The sequence below is a fragment of the Strongylocentrotus purpuratus genome, unplaced genomic scaffold (genome assembly GCF_000002235.5).
Source record: "Strongylocentrotus purpuratus isolate Spur 01 unplaced genomic scaffold, Spur_5.0 spur5_scaffold_1, whole genome shotgun sequence".
NCBI lineage: Eukaryota > Metazoa > Echinodermata > Echinoidea > Camarodonta > Strongylocentrotidae > Strongylocentrotus > Strongylocentrotus purpuratus.
Window position 1 is genome coordinate 524,740 of NW_022145594.1, and position 17,084 is coordinate 541,823.

The 17,084-nt window shown below is 38.2% G+C and overlaps 2 protein-coding genes across 2 annotated transcripts; both read left to right on the forward strand.

Annotated features, from left to right (window-relative positions):
• The first annotated feature begins 1,501 nt into the window (after positions 1 to 1,501).
• Positions 1,502 to 7,230, forward strand: LOC764589 (serine/threonine-protein phosphatase 6 regulatory ankyrin repeat subunit B-like). Its single transcript, XM_030977120.1, has 2 exons — positions 1,502 to 5,416; positions 7,087 to 7,230. The coding sequence occupies exons 1-2, from the start codon at positions 1,502 to 1,504 to the stop codon at positions 7,228 to 7,230; spliced, it is 4,059 nt and encodes a 1,352-aa protein (XP_030832980.1).
• Positions 7,231 to 8,198: 968 nt separating this feature from the next.
• LOC105444173 (ankyrin-3-like) lies at positions 8,199 to 13,622 on the forward strand. Its single transcript, XM_030978944.1, has 6 exons — positions 8,199 to 8,353; positions 8,814 to 9,026; positions 9,636 to 9,790; positions 10,178 to 10,209; positions 10,605 to 10,943; positions 13,515 to 13,622. The coding sequence occupies exons 1-6, from the start codon at positions 8,231 to 8,233 to the stop codon at positions 13,580 to 13,582; spliced, it is 930 nt and encodes a 309-aa protein (XP_030834804.1). The 5' UTR covers positions 8,199 to 8,230; the 3' UTR covers positions 13,583 to 13,622.
• The last annotated feature ends 3,462 nt before the right edge of the window (positions 13,623 to 17,084 follow it).

Consider the following 17,084-nt stretch of genomic DNA (forward strand, 5'->3'; position numbering starts at 1 on the left):
TGGATAGGATAAACGCTCTTTTAAAGCGATAGGAGAGAAAGCCTTACTGAACTTTAACGTCGCCTGATAGGATAAACGCTCTTTTAAAGCGATTGAAGAGAGAGCCTTACTGAACTTTTACGTCGCCTGATAGGATAAACGCCCTTTTAAAGCGATAGGAGAGAGAGCCTTACTGAACTTTTACGTCGCCTGATAGGATAAACGCCCTTTTAAAGCGATAGGAGAGAGAGCCTTACTGAACTTTAACGTCGCCGGATAGGATAAACGCTCTTTTAAAAGGATAGGAGAGAAAGCCTTACTGAACTTGTACGCCACCTGATAGGATAAACGCCCTTTTTAAAGCGATAGGAGAGAAAGCCTTACTGAACTTTCACGTCGCCGGATAGGATAAACGCCCTTTTAAAGCGATAGGAGAGAAAGCCTTACTGAACTTTTACGTCGCCTGATAGGATAAACGCCCTTTTAAAGCGATAGGAGAGTGAGCTTTACTGAACTTTTACTTCGCCTGATAGGATAAACGCCCTTTTAAAGCGATAGGAGAGAAAGCCTTACTGAACTTTTACGTCGCCTGATAGAATAAACGCTCTCTTACAGCGATAGGAGAGAGAGCTTTACTGAACTTTCACGTCGCCGGATAGGATAAACGCCCTTTTAAAGCGATAGGAGAGAAAGCCTTACTGAACTTTTACGTCGCCGGATAGGATAAACGCCCTTTTAAAGCGATAGGAGAGTGAGCTTTACTGAACTTTTACTTCGCCTGATAGGATAAACGCCCTTTTAAAGCGATAGGAGAGAAAGCCTTACTGAACTTTAACATCGCCTGATAGGATAAACGCTCTTTTACAGCGATAGAAGAGAGAGCTTTACTGAACTTTCACGTCGCCGGATAGGATAAACGCCCTTTTAAAGCGATAGGAGAGAAAGCCTTACTGAACTTTTACGTCGCCGGATAGGATAAACGCCCTTTTAAAGCGATAGGAGAGTGAGCTTTACTGAACTTTTACTTCGCCTGATAGGATAAACGCCCTTTTAAAGCGATTGGAGAGAGAGCCTTACTGAACTTTTACTTCGCCTGATAGGATAAACGCCCTTTTAAAGCGATAGGAGAGAAAGCCTTACTGAACTTTAACGTCGCCGGATAGGATAAACGCTCTTTTCGAAACATCATGGAATGCAGGAAACCAATACGACGGATCTTGAAGATGAACACATTCAGATAAGCCATCCTTTCATGTCTTTAGTGCTTTAAAAATATGTGAAAGCATAATGTCAGTATTTAGTGCTTTCCCTCGATTTCGTACTACCAATCATTTTTTTAATCTGCAGTACCATGTATAGTACATCTTTCGATATCCTATGTTACCCTGGTTCATTCAAATTTAAATACTGAATTGTTATGGATTGGTTAATTTTCCAGTCAACTTTTCTGCCCGATATAAATACATAATTCCTTCCTATGGCGACAGACAATACACATACCGAGAAGGAAGACAGAATGAACATGGCGCTTTTTACAGCGGTGAAGGAAGGCGATCTTGTAAAGACAAGGTCTATTCTAGAAGACGAGACAAGTGATGCCAAGCTAGTCGTACTGCACAGTGTGGATCCTGATGGAAATACATCCCTTCACATCGCTTCGGAAGAAGGGCATATTGACCTCGTGACCTATTTGATTGATTTGGGGGCGGATCTAGAAAATCGAAGTAGAAGCGGTGACGCCCCTCTTCACCTCGCGTCTCGGAGTGGTCACCAGGATGTTGCTCAATATCTCATCGGTAAAGGAGCAGATATCAATATTGGTGATAGCAATGGCTATACACCTATCTATCTTGCTTCGGAGAAGGGTAATTTTGGTGTTGTTGAATGTTTAGTCGATTCTGGAGCAGATGTAAACAAAGCTTCATATAATGGTTCTACACCCATTTATACTTCAGCAAGTAAGGGTCACCTTGATGTTGTGAAATATCTCATAACTAAAGGAGTCGAAATTGACAGAGATAGTGGTGGTGGCTATACAAGTCTATATAGCGCTTTACAGGAGGGACATCTCGCCTTAGATAAATTTCTGGTAGATGCAGGAGCAGATGTGAACCGATTGATAAATGATGATTCGCCACTTCATGTCGCATCAGAAAATGGTTACCTGGACGTTGTTAAATGTCTCATCAGTGAAGGAGCCGAAATTGACAGAGATGGCGATGATGGCTATACACCTTTGCATCTCGCCTCACTGGAGGGTCACCTTACTGTTGTTGAATGTCTGGTAGATGCAGGAGCAGATGTAAATAAAAAAGCAAAAAATGAATGGACCCCTATGTATGCAGCATCTAATAAAGGTCATCTAGACATAGTGAAGTATCTGATTACAAGAGGAGCAGATATTGATAGGAGAGGTTATAACGGACAGACGCCCCTAGGTGTCGCATCAATTTATGGCCATCTTGCAGTTGTCAAGTATCTTACCAGTCAAAGAGCAGATAAAGACATGGGTGATAACGATGGATGTACACCTCTATATGCTGCTTCAAAGAAGGGTCATCACGATGTTGTACAATATCTAGTGAACGAAGGAGCAGAGGTGAACAAAGCAGCAAAGAGTGGTTCTACACCTCTGCATGTAGCATCTCATGAAGGTCATCTTGCAGCTGTCAAGTATCTTATTAGTCAAGGAGCAGATAAAGACATGGGTGATAAAAATGGCTATACACCTCTATATGATGCTTCACAGGAGGGTCATTACGATGTTGTACAATATCTAGTGAACGAAGGAGCAGAGGTGAACAAGGCAGCAAATGATGGTGATCTTTCCCTCCATTTTGCCGCTCGTCTGGGTCATCTAGACATAGTGAAGTATCTGATTGACAAAGGAGCAGATATTGTTAGGAGAGGTTATAACGGTAAGACGCCTCTTCATTTATCATCATTACTTGGCCATCTTGCAGTTGTCAAGTATCTTATCAGTCAAGGGGCAGATAAAGACATGGGTGATATAAATGGCTATACACCTCTATATGATGCTTCACAGGCGGGTCATTTCGATGTTGTACACTATCTAGTGAACGAAGGAGCAGAGGTGAACAAAGCAGCAAATAGTGGTAATCTATCCCTCCATACTGCCTCTCGTCGGGGTCATCTAGACATAGTGAAGTATCTGATTACAAGAGGAGCAGATATTAATAGTAGAGGTAATAACGGCAAGACGCCTCTTGGTGTCGCATCATTCTTTGGCCATCTTGCAGTTGTCAAATATATTATCAGTCAAAGAGCAGATAAAGACATGGGTGATACAAATGGCTATACACCTCTATATGATGCTTCACAGGAGGGTCATTACGATGTTGTACAATATCTAGTGAACGAAGGAGCAGAGGTGAACAAGGCAGCAAATTATGGTGATCTTTCCCTCCATTTTGCCGCTCGTCTGGGTCATCTAGACATAGTGAAGTATCTGATTGACAAAGGAGCAGATATTGTTAGGAGAGGTTATAACGGTAAGACGCCTCTTCATTTATCATCATTACTTGGCCATCTTGCAGTTGTCAAGTATCTTATCAGTCAAGGAGCAGATAAAGACATGGGTGATACAAATGGCTATACACCTCTATATGATGCTTCACAGGCGGGTCATCATGATGTTGTACAATATCTAGTGAACGAAGGAGTAGAGGTGAACAAAGGAGCAAATGGTGGTGATGTACCCCTCCATGTTGCCGCTGGTCTGGGTCATCTAGACATAGTGAAGTATCTGATTAACAAAGGAGCAGATATTGATAGGAAAGGTTATAACGGCAATACGCCTCTAGGTGTCGCATCATTCCATGGCCATCTTGCAGTTGTCAAGTATCTTATCAGTCAAGGAGCAGATAAAGACATGGGTGATAACAATGGCCATACACCTCTGTATTGTGCTTCACAGAAGGGTCATCACGATGTTGTACTATATCTACTGAACGAAGGAGCAGAGGTGAATAAAGCATCAAAGAAAGGTTATACACCTCTCTATTCAGCATCTTGTAAAGGGCATCTAGACATAGTGAAGGATCTGATTTCTCAAAGAGCAAATCCGAATTCTGGTAAAAACAATGGAGATACACCTCTAGATGCTGCTTCACAAGAGGGTCATCATGATGTTGTACAATATCTTGTGAACGAAGGAGCAGAGGTGAACAAAGAAACAAATGATGGTTATACATCTCTTTATGCAGCAGCTTATCAAGGTCATCTAGAAATAGTGAAGTATCTTATTTCTCAAAGAGCAAATCCGAATTCTGGTAAAAAAAATGGAGATACACCTCTAGATGCTGCTTCACAAGAGGGTCATCATGATGTTGTACAATATCTTGTGAACGAAGGAGCAGAGGTGAACAAAGGAGCAAATGATGGTAATATACCCCTCCATGCTGCCTCTCGTCGGGGTCATCTAGACATAGTGAAGTATCTGATCAGTCAAGGAGCAGATAAAGACATGGGTGATAAAGATGGCTATACACCTCTATATGCTGCTTCACAGGAGGGTCATCAGGATGTTGTACAATATCTAGTGAACGAAGGAGCAGAGGTGAACAAAGGAGCAAATGATGGTAATATACCCCTCCATCATGCCTCTCGTCGGGGTCATCTAGACATAGTGAAGTATCTGATCAGTCAAGGAGCAGATAAAGACATGGGTGACAACATAGGCCATACACCTCTATATGTTGCTTCAAAGGAGGGTCATCATGATGTTGTACAATATCTAGTGAACGAAGGAGCAGAGGTGAACAAAGCAGCAAAGAATGGACGGACACCTCTGTGGAAAGCAACTCATATAGGTCATCTAGACATAGTGAAACATCTGATTGACAAAGGAGCAGATATTGAGAGTAGAGGTTATAACGGTAAAACGCCTCTTGGTGTCGCATCATTCTCTGGCCATCTTGAAGTTGTCAAGTATCTCATCAGTCAAAGAGCAGATAAAGACATGGGTGATACAAATGGCTATACACCTCTATGTGATGCTTCACAGGAGGGTCATTACGATGTTGTACAATATCTAGTGAACGAAGGAGCAGAGGTGAACAAAGCAGTAAAGAGTGATTCCACACCTCTGCATGCCGCATCTCAAAAAGGTCATCTAGACATAATGAATTATCTGATTAGCAAAGGAGCAGATATTGATAAGAGAGGTTATAACGGCAATACGCCTCTAGTTTTTGCATCTTTCAATGGCCATCTTGCAGTTGTCAAGTATCTTATCAGTCAAGGGGCAGATAAAGAAATGGGTGATAACGATGGCTATACACCTCTATATGATGCTTCACAGGAGGGTCATCACGATGTTGTACAATATCTAGTGAACAAAGGAGCAGAGGTGAACAAAGCAGCAAATGATGGTGATCTACCCCTCCATGCTGCCGCTCGTATGGGTCATCTTGACGTTATAAAATATCTCATTACGAAAGGAGCAAATGTCGAGGCACATAATAATGACGGTTGGACAGTTTTTCATTTTTTGGCAGATAATGGTCATTTCGAATGTTTGAAATATTTCCTGAGAAATAACTCCACCAGTTCATCGGGATATAGTCTCATCGCTCTTAAGGTTGGACTTCAGGTGGGTTACTCAATTCAACCGGCTCTTTGTCTTACTAAATAGTCGAATCGTGTCGCGCTGGCCGTAATTTATTTAACCACCCATATTTGTGTGGTGTTTTTAAGTGTGCTGTATCAGATTGAAAATTATAGACGGGTCCTTAGGGATGAGTTACCCAATTTCAGGCTTTGAGATATACGAGTAAAGATTTAAAGTATACTAATGAAAGAATGTAGCTGAGAAAATTTAAATATTCCTTAATATTGAACCTCACACACACAACTTGTCGAACCGTTTTACTGTCCCAACGGTTTTATTTTGTTTTCTTTAAATAATAGGCCTGTTGATGAGACATTACTGCAGTCACTTACAACTACCCGCGTCACGTAAGTGGGAGGTAATTGTCCCAGGCATGATAATTATCATGGTGTCGTCATCCCTGGGGGGTGTTTCACAAAGATTCTAAGTTGAACTTATCTCTAAGTTGGACTTAAAAATTATGGAAAGCCATTAGCATCTTTGAAAATATTTTGTAAAAGTTATTTTGAAAGGCATTAATTGTTTATTCAAATCATCCATATTGTCTATTATCATCAAGGAGATTTCATGTTCTGGATGTGGAATTCATAAAAAGTCTAAAATACTTGAATTTCTGCTTTTGAATATTTCATTTTAAGACTCCAATGGCTGTCCATAATTTTTAAGTCCAACTTAGAGTTAAGTTCTACTTAGGATCTTTGTGAAACACCCCCCTGGTGTTATTGATCTTAAGTTATGACCGAGTTATGAATTAGGGTGTATAAAATTGGGAAGAGTGGAAATCAGAATAATAATACAAATCGTATTGGAAGAAATAATATTGGTGTTATAAATTCACTATTTATTTGAGATTATGTAGAGAACTATAAAGAAGATTCTCGAATTGAGCAAGAGAAGCTAAGCGATTCTAAACTTTTCACAATCTTTCATTAATTCGCTTTAAATCTTTAATTGAGAAAGCCTGAAATTTTGAAAATCATAATGAGAGGGACACGTTTTGATTTCCCCCTATAGAAAACACAAACACGTGTTTAAAAAAAAAGAAGAACAATACGAAAGGAAATGACCAGCGAGAAAAAAAAATGGGAGGACATTGTACAAGGTTTACGGTTATGCATATTAAACAAAACATTTGGAATTCGGAATGGCTAAAGGATCTTACAAGTGTCCTATCCCTTTTTTTTGCACAGAGCTTCTTAAATCGCATTGTAACGAAATAATTGTTCTAGCAGTGCTGAAGGTATGCGTTAAAAGAAATATAATCACTGTCGAATAAATACATTAAAAAAAGGAAAAGATGCTATTCTATCAACACAATGATCATCAAAGTCATAAGCATTCCATATTCTCCCTGATTGTCTCTTATGTAGGGCAAACTATATTAATCGATACATTTAGAGTAGGACTACATATGTATCGTATTTTAGACCTACTTAACAAATGTAAGCAGCGTACCAATATTATTTATCTTACAGACCTTAGAAGGTGTCACGCCACTAATGGTTGCCGCCAGGGGAGGACATCTGGACTGTGTACGTCTGCTGCTCGAAAACAATGCAGATATTGAGAAAGAAGATGCAGAGGGATGGACAGTCCTCCATTATGCTGCAGCAAGGTGAACCGTTTCAACAACATGTTCATAATTTAATAATAGTTCTAATCTTCTCCTCGACTGTATCACAAAATACTACTAGGGTTGAAATGTAATGTTGTTGCATTCGATAAAAACATTCATCCTTTTTATTCATGCAAAACATTTTTTCTTAGTTTTCTTGAAATGGTGCTTAATATGTTATTTCTTTGGATCCCATTTTAACGAAGGTTTATTAGCGCTTTCAAAGGACACGCAGAATAGAAAATGTATGAGATACAACCTAAATTTCAGCTACAATTAAATTACCTTTTATTGATACTTAGTTATGCAGTATGATTCCGAAAAAATATGATGTAAAAATAGGTAACTTTGAAAGCAAATATAATTTCGTCCATAATTTGAGAATCATGCTATGGTTAATTATAAACAGAACATTTACAAGGCTAATAAATACTTTGTACCTAAAGAAGCGATCTTAGATTCCAAATGTTAGTAATATATATAAGAATACAGTTTAAAATGAAAATAGTTCTCCGATGGTTAACGAAAAAAGACAAATGGAGAAGAAAAAAAACCCGTAAGAGCTACAAAATATACGAATTGAAGGCGTTAACCCTTTGTCAAGGAATTACAAATATATTCAGATTTATTTCAAAAAGTGAAAATGAGGCGTAACCGTTGCTAAGTGAGTACAGCTCACAAAATAAAGAGGATAAGTTTGTTAGAAAGAAAAACATGACGAAACAGAGAAAACTAGAAATAAAAGAAGAATGAGGTAGAGATGCGCGAGAATACCAAAACAAAGGAAAGGACTAGAAATGGGCGGAAAATGGAAGGGGAACGAAAGAAAAGCAGCGCGAGAGAAGAGAAAAGAAAGGAAGAGAGAGAAGGGGGGGGGGGTGAAAAAAAGAGAAAATGAGAAAAGATCCCCATAATAAAGCAGATTTACAGTACATGTATATTTAAATAATAAATAAATGTTCAAGATGTTTTTTTGTTTTTAATAAAGTGGAAATGAATCAATAATGAAGGATTTACTGGATCAGAAAGCAATTATGAGCACGAGACTTTCCAGAAGAGGTCAATCACCAATAAGTATTGCACTGAGATGTGGCAATGTTGACACTGCACGGATTCTTCTTGATAAGGTACATGTAGCTGTAACTCATTCAGCTTGTGTTGTTTATACTAATGACTTATGTCATATAGCTGATGCATTACTACCAGTACCACCGTCACCTATACTATACCTCCAATTACCGTTACACTTCATCAACAATAGTTTTGATTACTATACAGTTCTGCTATTAGACCTGCTGATAGTAATCCTAAATAAGTATCTTCTCTTTTATGATGGTTATAACAAGTCAATAGTAAATGTATATCACATTATTATATAATGATAATGATAGTAATGAATGTTCGACAATGTTTTATCTATCTAGTGTCATTATTTGTATATCTTCGACTTTATATTATGGATGGCGTTTAATATGAAGTTTATATATGTGTTCATATGATTATACAGACAAAAATCAAAATTCATAAAAGGCACATCACCATTGCATGACAATATCTAAATTCCATCAGTTATTTTTTTTTTCACAGGATGTATCATCTTTACATCACAGCGACAGTGCTGGTCTAACACCCATTCACCTTGCTACTATAAGCGGGCTAACATCAATCATTGAGAAGTTGATATCAGTAGGTGCTGGTTTAAATCCTCAGTCATACGATGGCCAGACGCCCTTACATGTTGCCATCAGACTATGCCACTGTAAGAAAAGACAGGTTGAAGTGACGACAGCTTTGAAGCAGGTTACGTTTTTCTTGATTTAGTTTCTCTTTAAGTGAGAACTGTTAGTGTATCTAAATGAATATCTGAATATGGGAAGGACAAGGTCCTTAATAGTGAACGTTATAAATATTTGTTGATATGTAATTTATAAAATAAATACCCTATCCGTTTGTTTTATTTGATACATATTTTTTAACGATCTTTTCACCAACTGATGCAATGAAACTTTTGTGAATGTGTGTGATGTGCGCGTGAGTAAATGTGTGGGAGCGGCCATAGAACGAAGGTTGGGGAGGAGGGGGGGGGGGGGGTTGTGGATGGAGGGGGTGGCTTAGTTGCGTTTAGTCTGTATATGTTGATCCATTATTAGTAGTAGTAATAGTAGCAGTAGTAGTATTAGGCCTATCAATATCATTATTATTACCATTATCACTACCATTATTATCATCATTATAATTTCATATTAAAAGCCGATAGTGCCATGTGAATAGATTGCTGCAAATATAAGGATCTTATCCCCTGTTACCGGTAGGAGTGTAGAAAAAACATTTAATCGAGACATTCTATTTTTGTATTATTGTTTTATTCAAAATATTCTAGTTCTTTTACCGTTCTCATTAACGAAATAGATACAACAAGAGAGTGAGGATGACTTATCACCTGCGGAGGCTCTGATACAATTCCTAATAAATCAAGGATCCAAGATCGACATCAAAGATAACAAAGGTTTTACTCCGGTACAGTATGCCAGAGAGGAGCGCATTAGGCAAATGGTATTCCGGAGGTAAGACAATTATAACAATTAGTTTACCAGGCTCTGTAAAATATGATTCAAGATTTAATTATTCAAAAATGAATCAATAAACTTGCGGAAATTATCTGGGTAATAAATGTTTACATTTTGTATAACATTCTTGTATGATTCAAATTCAGGTTCTCTGAAAGATTCGATTTTAATTTTCATAAGATTTGTCGGCCTCATATTTTATTTTGCTGCAAACAGCAGTCGTTATAGAATTATAATTGTGCATCATCACATAAATCAAAACAATGTTGATGCATGACTGTAATATAAAACATTATTTACTACGGCGTAAAACGTGGATGTATCTTAGGTTAAACATCACATTTCTAAATATACTCATACAATATATTTTTGGTTCTTTGGCAGCTTATCCGAAGATGATGTTCATATATTCCGGGGTACGTATTTCATCTAATTTTGAATTGTTTTACTACTCACTAAGATTGTTTTCAAGGGTCATTAAAGGAAAATGCTACCCCACCTGTACCCGTTTTATGCACATCGCCAAAGTAAAAACAAAAACAATAGTTTATGCGCTCTTTGTTTATACAAAACCAAAATACATATGTAATATCCTCTTTTGGATATGATAGTGCGGCGTTATTCTGCAATCGAATTCGATTTGACGATTCGTTAACTTATCAACCGTACAGCGTTGACAAAACGATGTCCTTTTTAGGCTATCCATAAGAGTAATAAGGAATGAGTAATCATTGAGCTGTCAATACCTCATACCATTCATCTTTTTTTTTTCCTTGTTTCTTCCCCCCCCCCTTTTTTTTTGTTTGTTTAGATCTGCCGATTGCAAGATCTACTGAAAGTCATCGCAGTATTGGCTGTGAAGGAGGGATTCTACGTTTGGATAGTTGTGACGTCACAATGTCGATTCCACCAAGGAGAGTGCAGGCTGGCTCTTGCCACGATGTATCAATAGCTCTAGTCATTGATGATCCCCCACCTATCCGAGAGAGAGAGTTTCTTACAGGCTATGGCATTGGCATCACATTCCCTGCACAGTGGCGCTATTCTACGAACCAGCCTATAACGTTAAGTCTCCCTCATGCCGCAACATTGCTGGAGTCAAACGATGTTCATGCTGGGATCATCTGGAAACAAACTGAATCAACTTCAGGTTAGTTGTCAATAGGAGGATGCAAGGGAGTTGTTATTAATACAAAATACCACTTTTCAAGACTCGCCACGTGAGATTCAAGTGGCCCCCATAAGTGGCGCAGTGAAACAGTTAATTCATAATAATATGTTTTTAACAACTTTTACAAATTATTTCGCATACATTGCTCACTCAGCTAGTTATATATTTCATCGAAACTCCATTTATATCATAATTTTCTCAATTGTATTAATAGCCTACTTATTAGCGTAAATGTTGTAAACTAGAAAATTTGCAACATATTGAAGAATGTTCAAAGCCATCACATCAATTAGGGTCTTACAAAAGAAAGCAAACCCTTACCTATTTTGAAATAGATTAATATCTGATTTTTTTTCTTCCAATATGCAATTACTTACAGTTAACCGTAATGAATCATTTGATGGAAGTGAAACGCAATGTATCATTAAAGAAAGGGAAATCAACCTCATCATAGATGCCAAATCTGTCATTAAGGACAAGGTACAGCTATGGATACCGATAGAGCTTCATCATGCTCATGGTAAACGAATGGCATGCACCCCTTTCCTTCCCGTTGACATGGCACATGGGGAAGACATCACACTCCGGATATACATACATGAAGACATACCTTACATTGTTCAGGTAATATGAGGAAATATATATATATATATATATATATATATATACACACATATATATCGAGGATCTTTATTTAAACTGTTTTATTTACTATTTCTTTAACCGTGATAGACGAAATATCCGACCAAAGTGAGTACACACTCTCTATTAAAACAAAAATGTTCCAATGAAACCGCTTAGTGAGCTACATTGTCAGCACGGTTATCATGGAAGAAATGTGTTGTACCTTAAATGTGTCACAGAATGCATAGTCTTTCATTGTCTTTAAGTCTTGTTTTTCATTCAATTTTGTAAATGGTTACTTAAAATGTTTAGCTGGAAATTGTTACATATATTTTATAATAATTAAAAAAACAATATTTCATAATTGTCAGATTGTTTACTTTTATAGTACAATTGTCTCTCTTGCAAAGTTGCACCCAGTATTAGTATCGGTCTAAAAAATAGAAATGTTTAACAACGGTCTCTTTATGTATTTGAACTCCAATTTCAAGACTATCCTTTCGTACAAATAACCTTTAAAATCACCTATTTCATGGTGTTTAAAAGACATATATCGTATCGTTTTGAAATTCATTATAATTTTTTGTCCAGACAAGAAGGAAATTCCTTTGAGTACAGTATGATACATCAAGAAAGCCACATTATAAAGCAAAACTCATTCTATTAACATGTGAATAGTGATCCAGATTCAGACAAGATTTTGGTGGAGACCCTGAAGATATTTTTTAATCTAGATAGTTAATAATAAAAAAAACAGTTTCATTAACTTAAACGTGTGAAACATTTCGAAGTAAATATTTTAGAACTGTTTAACAGATTTCTATCAAATGCAACATACTTTAATCTAATTCAACAATCGTAGTACACTGTTGGTCATAATGGTGGAATAATTATTTTTACCCCAATTTATTGAATGATTTTGACAATGATTTATTCCTAATAGATCTAGATAATAGTATACATTCTCAGATTTTATTGAATGACAATTGGGGAGTGTTTGTTTTGCGTGACTGCTAAAGCATGTGGGTGCTACTATGCTAATCAACTAGGGGACCTACGTCCAGTCATAACTGAGAGTAATGGGGATTAATGCCTTATAAAAGGGCACTGATATAGCACATCGACACGGTTTTGATCCTGGGGGCTCACAGTGACGAGGCCATTGCTTAGCCAATAAATCATGAATGTACGCAGCGGGCGCTAGGGTACGTCCACGCCCCCTCATAAACAAAAAACGAAGAAAATGCAATAAATTTTCAATAATTAATTGCATTTTGCCCCGACCCCCAACATAAACAAATCTTCTATGTGGGCGTGCCTTGGACCATAATGCAGGAATTTTTCCTGTTGAGGACTGCCGGGGAAATGCAATGAATTATTGAAAATTTATTGCATTTTCTTTTCTTTTTTTTGTGTGTGGGGGCGTCGACGTACCCTAGCGCCCGTTGCGTACATTCATGATTTATTGGCTAAGCAATGGCCTCGTTACTGTGAGCCCCCAGGATCAAAACCGTGTCGATGTGCTATATTAGTGCCCTTTTATGAGGCATAAATCCCCATTACTGTCAGTTATGAGTTAAGGACGTAGGTCCCCTAGTTGATTAGCATAGTAGCACCCACATGCTTTAGCCAGTCAGGCAAAAACAAACACTCCCCTATTTTCATTCAATACAATCTGAGAATGTATACTATTATCTAGTTCTATTAGGAATAAATCATTGTCAAAATCATTCAATAAATTGGGGTAAAAATAATAATTCCACCATTATGACCAACAGTGTAGGTTCACAATTACATTATAACTTTATGTATTTACAATTACATTATAACTTTATGTATTTACAATTACATTATAACTTTATGTATTTCAATCATTACATTTATAAAATGTGCTGTTACTGTTTTTGTGTATTTTTTTTAAAACAGAAAATTCAGGAAGAAGAGGAAAATTTTCTTTACCGTCAAGTACATCCTGGAAGATGTTTTGCACTTGAACCTGAGTCAAGTGATCTAGAGCTCGAATGCAATCGGAGAAAAAAGGTAAAAACTATTCTTAGGTTAGTTTTTCAACATTCGAAATTTCATTTAAAGATGTGCTTGGTACAAGGCATTAAATACAAAGAAACTTCCTCAGTGCTACTGTTAACGGCCTGCTCATGCCGAGTTAACTCTCAGTAAACTTCAATCAGGCTATGCCTCTATTTTAGGCTATGTTCGTGAGTGTATACTATATATATATGCACGTGCGTATCACAAACAAAAGTAGTTTTTTAAATCAGGATGTTTGTTTTGCGCTGCATTCGCTACTGGCTTAAAGCAAAAGTATAGGGTAAGTGTCAGGGTGGCATTTGGGATTTGGTTAGGTATAGGGCAAATATTAGGGTTATATTTTGTTTTACTTTTAGCCCACAGGGCTAAATTCGATAAGTGTTGTGGAGTAATCACGGCGTCTTTAGCATTGCCCCAATTCTGTTGGGAGTAAACAACACTAAATAATGTAAATATAATATTTTATCAGATCGTATCTGCGACAGAATTATTCAACCAGCAGAAGACACTAGTTCCGATGCCAATTACGACGGAAACCAATGCCAGAATGCAGATGATTAACATTTCGATTTCAGCAACAAGTACCAACCAACCAAATACCAGCATGGCGTTCATGGCTATACGGACTGGTTTGTCAATCTTCTTCTTCTTCTCCTCATCATTCTTCTCCTTCTCTCTCTCTCTCTCTTTCTTCTTCTTCTTTGTCAAATTCTCCATCTAATATTTCTTCTACTTCATCTTCTTTTAATTCCTTCCTTCTTTTCTCCTATTTCTCGTCCTTTTTAAACTATACTATAAACAACAGTATTTATAGCTTAAAATGTTTCAATTCTATCATTTTTATGGCATCCAGGATCACTGCATATTTTTCATTTATGTTATATTCTAAGATGTATCAATTTGTAAACTTGACGAAAACTTATCCGTGGGTGATTTTATAGTAGTAGTACAACAAAACATATTGCACGGTACCTTCAAGAACAAAGAATGAAATAGATTCTTGAATATCATGTATTTGTTATGTTTACGCACGTGTCATGCCACATTATCATCAATCGAAACTACTCTTGTTCCAATATGAAAAGTGGGTTAACTAGAACATTTTGTCATTTTCTCCAAGGATTCTCCACCGACATACACTCAAGCCTAGATGAGATTGTCCCCGGATCAAATACTGACCTTAGGTAAAATTACTCTAAGAAAACATATTTGTTTTACTTTTTGTGCCAATTCTATTTTGCTCATTATTATTACTACTATGCCTTGTCCCCTACATGGCCCGCTCTTAATCATTATTATTTTTGTTTACTATTAATGATTTTTTAATGTCGTTTGTGTCAGCTGAACAATATGAACCCCTTTACACGAGATAAAATACAATGCATTATGTTTTATTGAAAGAACCAATAGAGGAAAAATACAAAAATCTGGGATGCTAGAAAATGAAATTATCTAGCCTTACTAATAAATTAAATCAGGGCCTTTTCTCTCTTCTCCCTGCATTCCCATTTAAAGCAACGCTGAGGAAATTCAGAGTGAGGATTTCATCACAAAAGAGATGAACACTGATCAGTACTACCAACTTGGTCTAGCATTGGGTTTGTCCTACCAGACACTTGACGGCATACAGTTCAGAAGCAGACAGCATGAGGAGTCTGGGGTTTATACCAAAAATCAAAAAGCTGCTATCTTCATGATCCGCTATTGGAAATGCTTGCAGCACTCTGTCTCCATAAAAGACGATCCTCTAAGAGAAGTGTGGAAGTCTGTGAGCGATTCAAGACATTCAATCCCTGTTTTGGAACAAGGACGAAGATCGGGTAAGAACGCGCTAAATATTGAAACACAATTAAACACATCCTAAAACAATCCTGGGAATAAATAGAACCTTAAACATTGAGGGATCATAAAATCAAGTTTATTACTCGAATCCAATTGATCAATATGGTTAAAAAACATTTCTACACGGTCTCCGTTTTTTTACCTTCTCTATAAAGAAAATGAACCTGACAACATTTTGGAAGATGTCTTTGAAGGAGAATTCCCTCGTAAAGAATCAAGGACCGCTCTGACTGTAGGCCTACATGCTAATAAGGTAGAGGTGAGTGTTTCTACGCGGTAGGTGTCTGTCGTTAATATTTCCAGAAACGTAGCATGTACTTCCAAACCAGGGTCCCTTTGAATAAAACGTATACCACTGGTGGTAAGTTTGCCATCAGTATTAACTAACATGGCAACATAACTCAACAGCCAATCAAATCAAGATTTCCCTGGAATTTACCATTAATTGCAAAATCACCACAAATGGTAGGCTTTATGAAACGGGGCCAATATCTTTACCACTTATTCGTGGACTCGTCGTTACCAATTTGTATGTTGTGCATACATAGGCCTGCTTATGCCTAGGTCACATATAAACCGGGCCCCGTACGATTTTCCCTACCCGGCGGCTTGCCGTGGATTTAGAGACCGTACGGGAACCGTCCGATTTTCATTTCTACGGCATGTTTGGTCACATATTCTACGGCGCCCGGAAGGTTGCCCGGAGAAAATTGGTCGAGTGAAATGCAAGCGCACGTAAGGGTGCCGGCAGGATGCCGGCCGAGTGCCGGCCAGTAACCTTACGGGCTCCGTCCGATGAGCAGGTGTACCGATGGCTCCCAGAAGGTGCCCTGCCGGGGCCCGGTCGGGTGCCTTGAGGTGCACTGAACTACAGAGTGAGTCAGAAAAAATGTCACACTTTTTAAAAGTTGTAATGTTTGAAGTATAAATATTTATTCATGGGTTTCATGATATATCAAGATAGAGTTATCCTCCCAGTACATTTAGGTACCATTTTCATTCCGTGAGGGATCCGCACAGCCAATATTCATTTTAAATGGCCCCGGCCGGCAGACGCCTGTTGTTGTGCATATCACCCGGGGCTCTCGAGTGGCCCGTGAGGGCGCCGTAGGGTACACGTACGGAACCCTTGAGCACCGCAAAGCGCCCGTAAAGATTTTTCATGAGAATTGACCCCCAAAATCGCGAGGGGCCCGCATGGGACCCGTAAGGTGCCCTACGGGCCCTTTACGGGCTTTCTACGGTCTAACGGTCTGATAAAAACGCCGGGAGAATTGGGAGCAGCCAACTCAGCACCACGACGCCCGTACGGCTTAACAAACTGTCCCGGCGCCCGTAGGAACTTTACGGCAACCGGCCGGACACCGGCCGAAAATTCCCAAAATGTCTGTTTTTAATCGCCGTACGGGCCCCGGAGTGTATATGTGAAAGCCCCATAATAGGGCTTTCACATAGTAAGAGGGCACTTTTTATTTTTTGTTTGGTCTCGAAATTTGAAAAATTGACATTTTGTTCCGTAAAGGGGGGGGGGGGGGTAAGAGGACACTATTTATTTATTTTTTGGTCTCGAAATTTGAAAAAAATTACCATTTTGTTCCGTTAGGG

Bases quoted from the DNA above. Each gene is read 5' to 3' on its own strand.
- LOC764589 (XM_030977120.1), top strand. From the start codon at position 1,502: ATGGCGCTTTTTACAGCGGTGAAGGAAGGCGATCTTGTAAAGACAAGG. The intron at 5,417-7,086 runs GTTATAAAATAT...TTTATCTTACAG, and splicing joins CTCGTATGGGTCATCTTGAC to ACCTTAGAAGGTGTCACGCC.
- LOC105444173 (XM_030978944.1), top strand. From the start codon at position 8,231: ATGAAGGATTTACTGGATCAGAAAGCAATTATGAGCACGAGACTTTCC. The intron at 8,354-8,813 runs GTACATGTAGCT...TTTTTTTCACAG, and splicing joins CACGGATTCTTCTTGATAAG to GATGTATCATCTTTACATCA. The intron at 9,027-9,635 runs GTTACGTTTTTC...TTAACGAAATAG, and splicing joins TGACGACAGCTTTGAAGCAG to ATACAACAAGAGAGTGAGGA.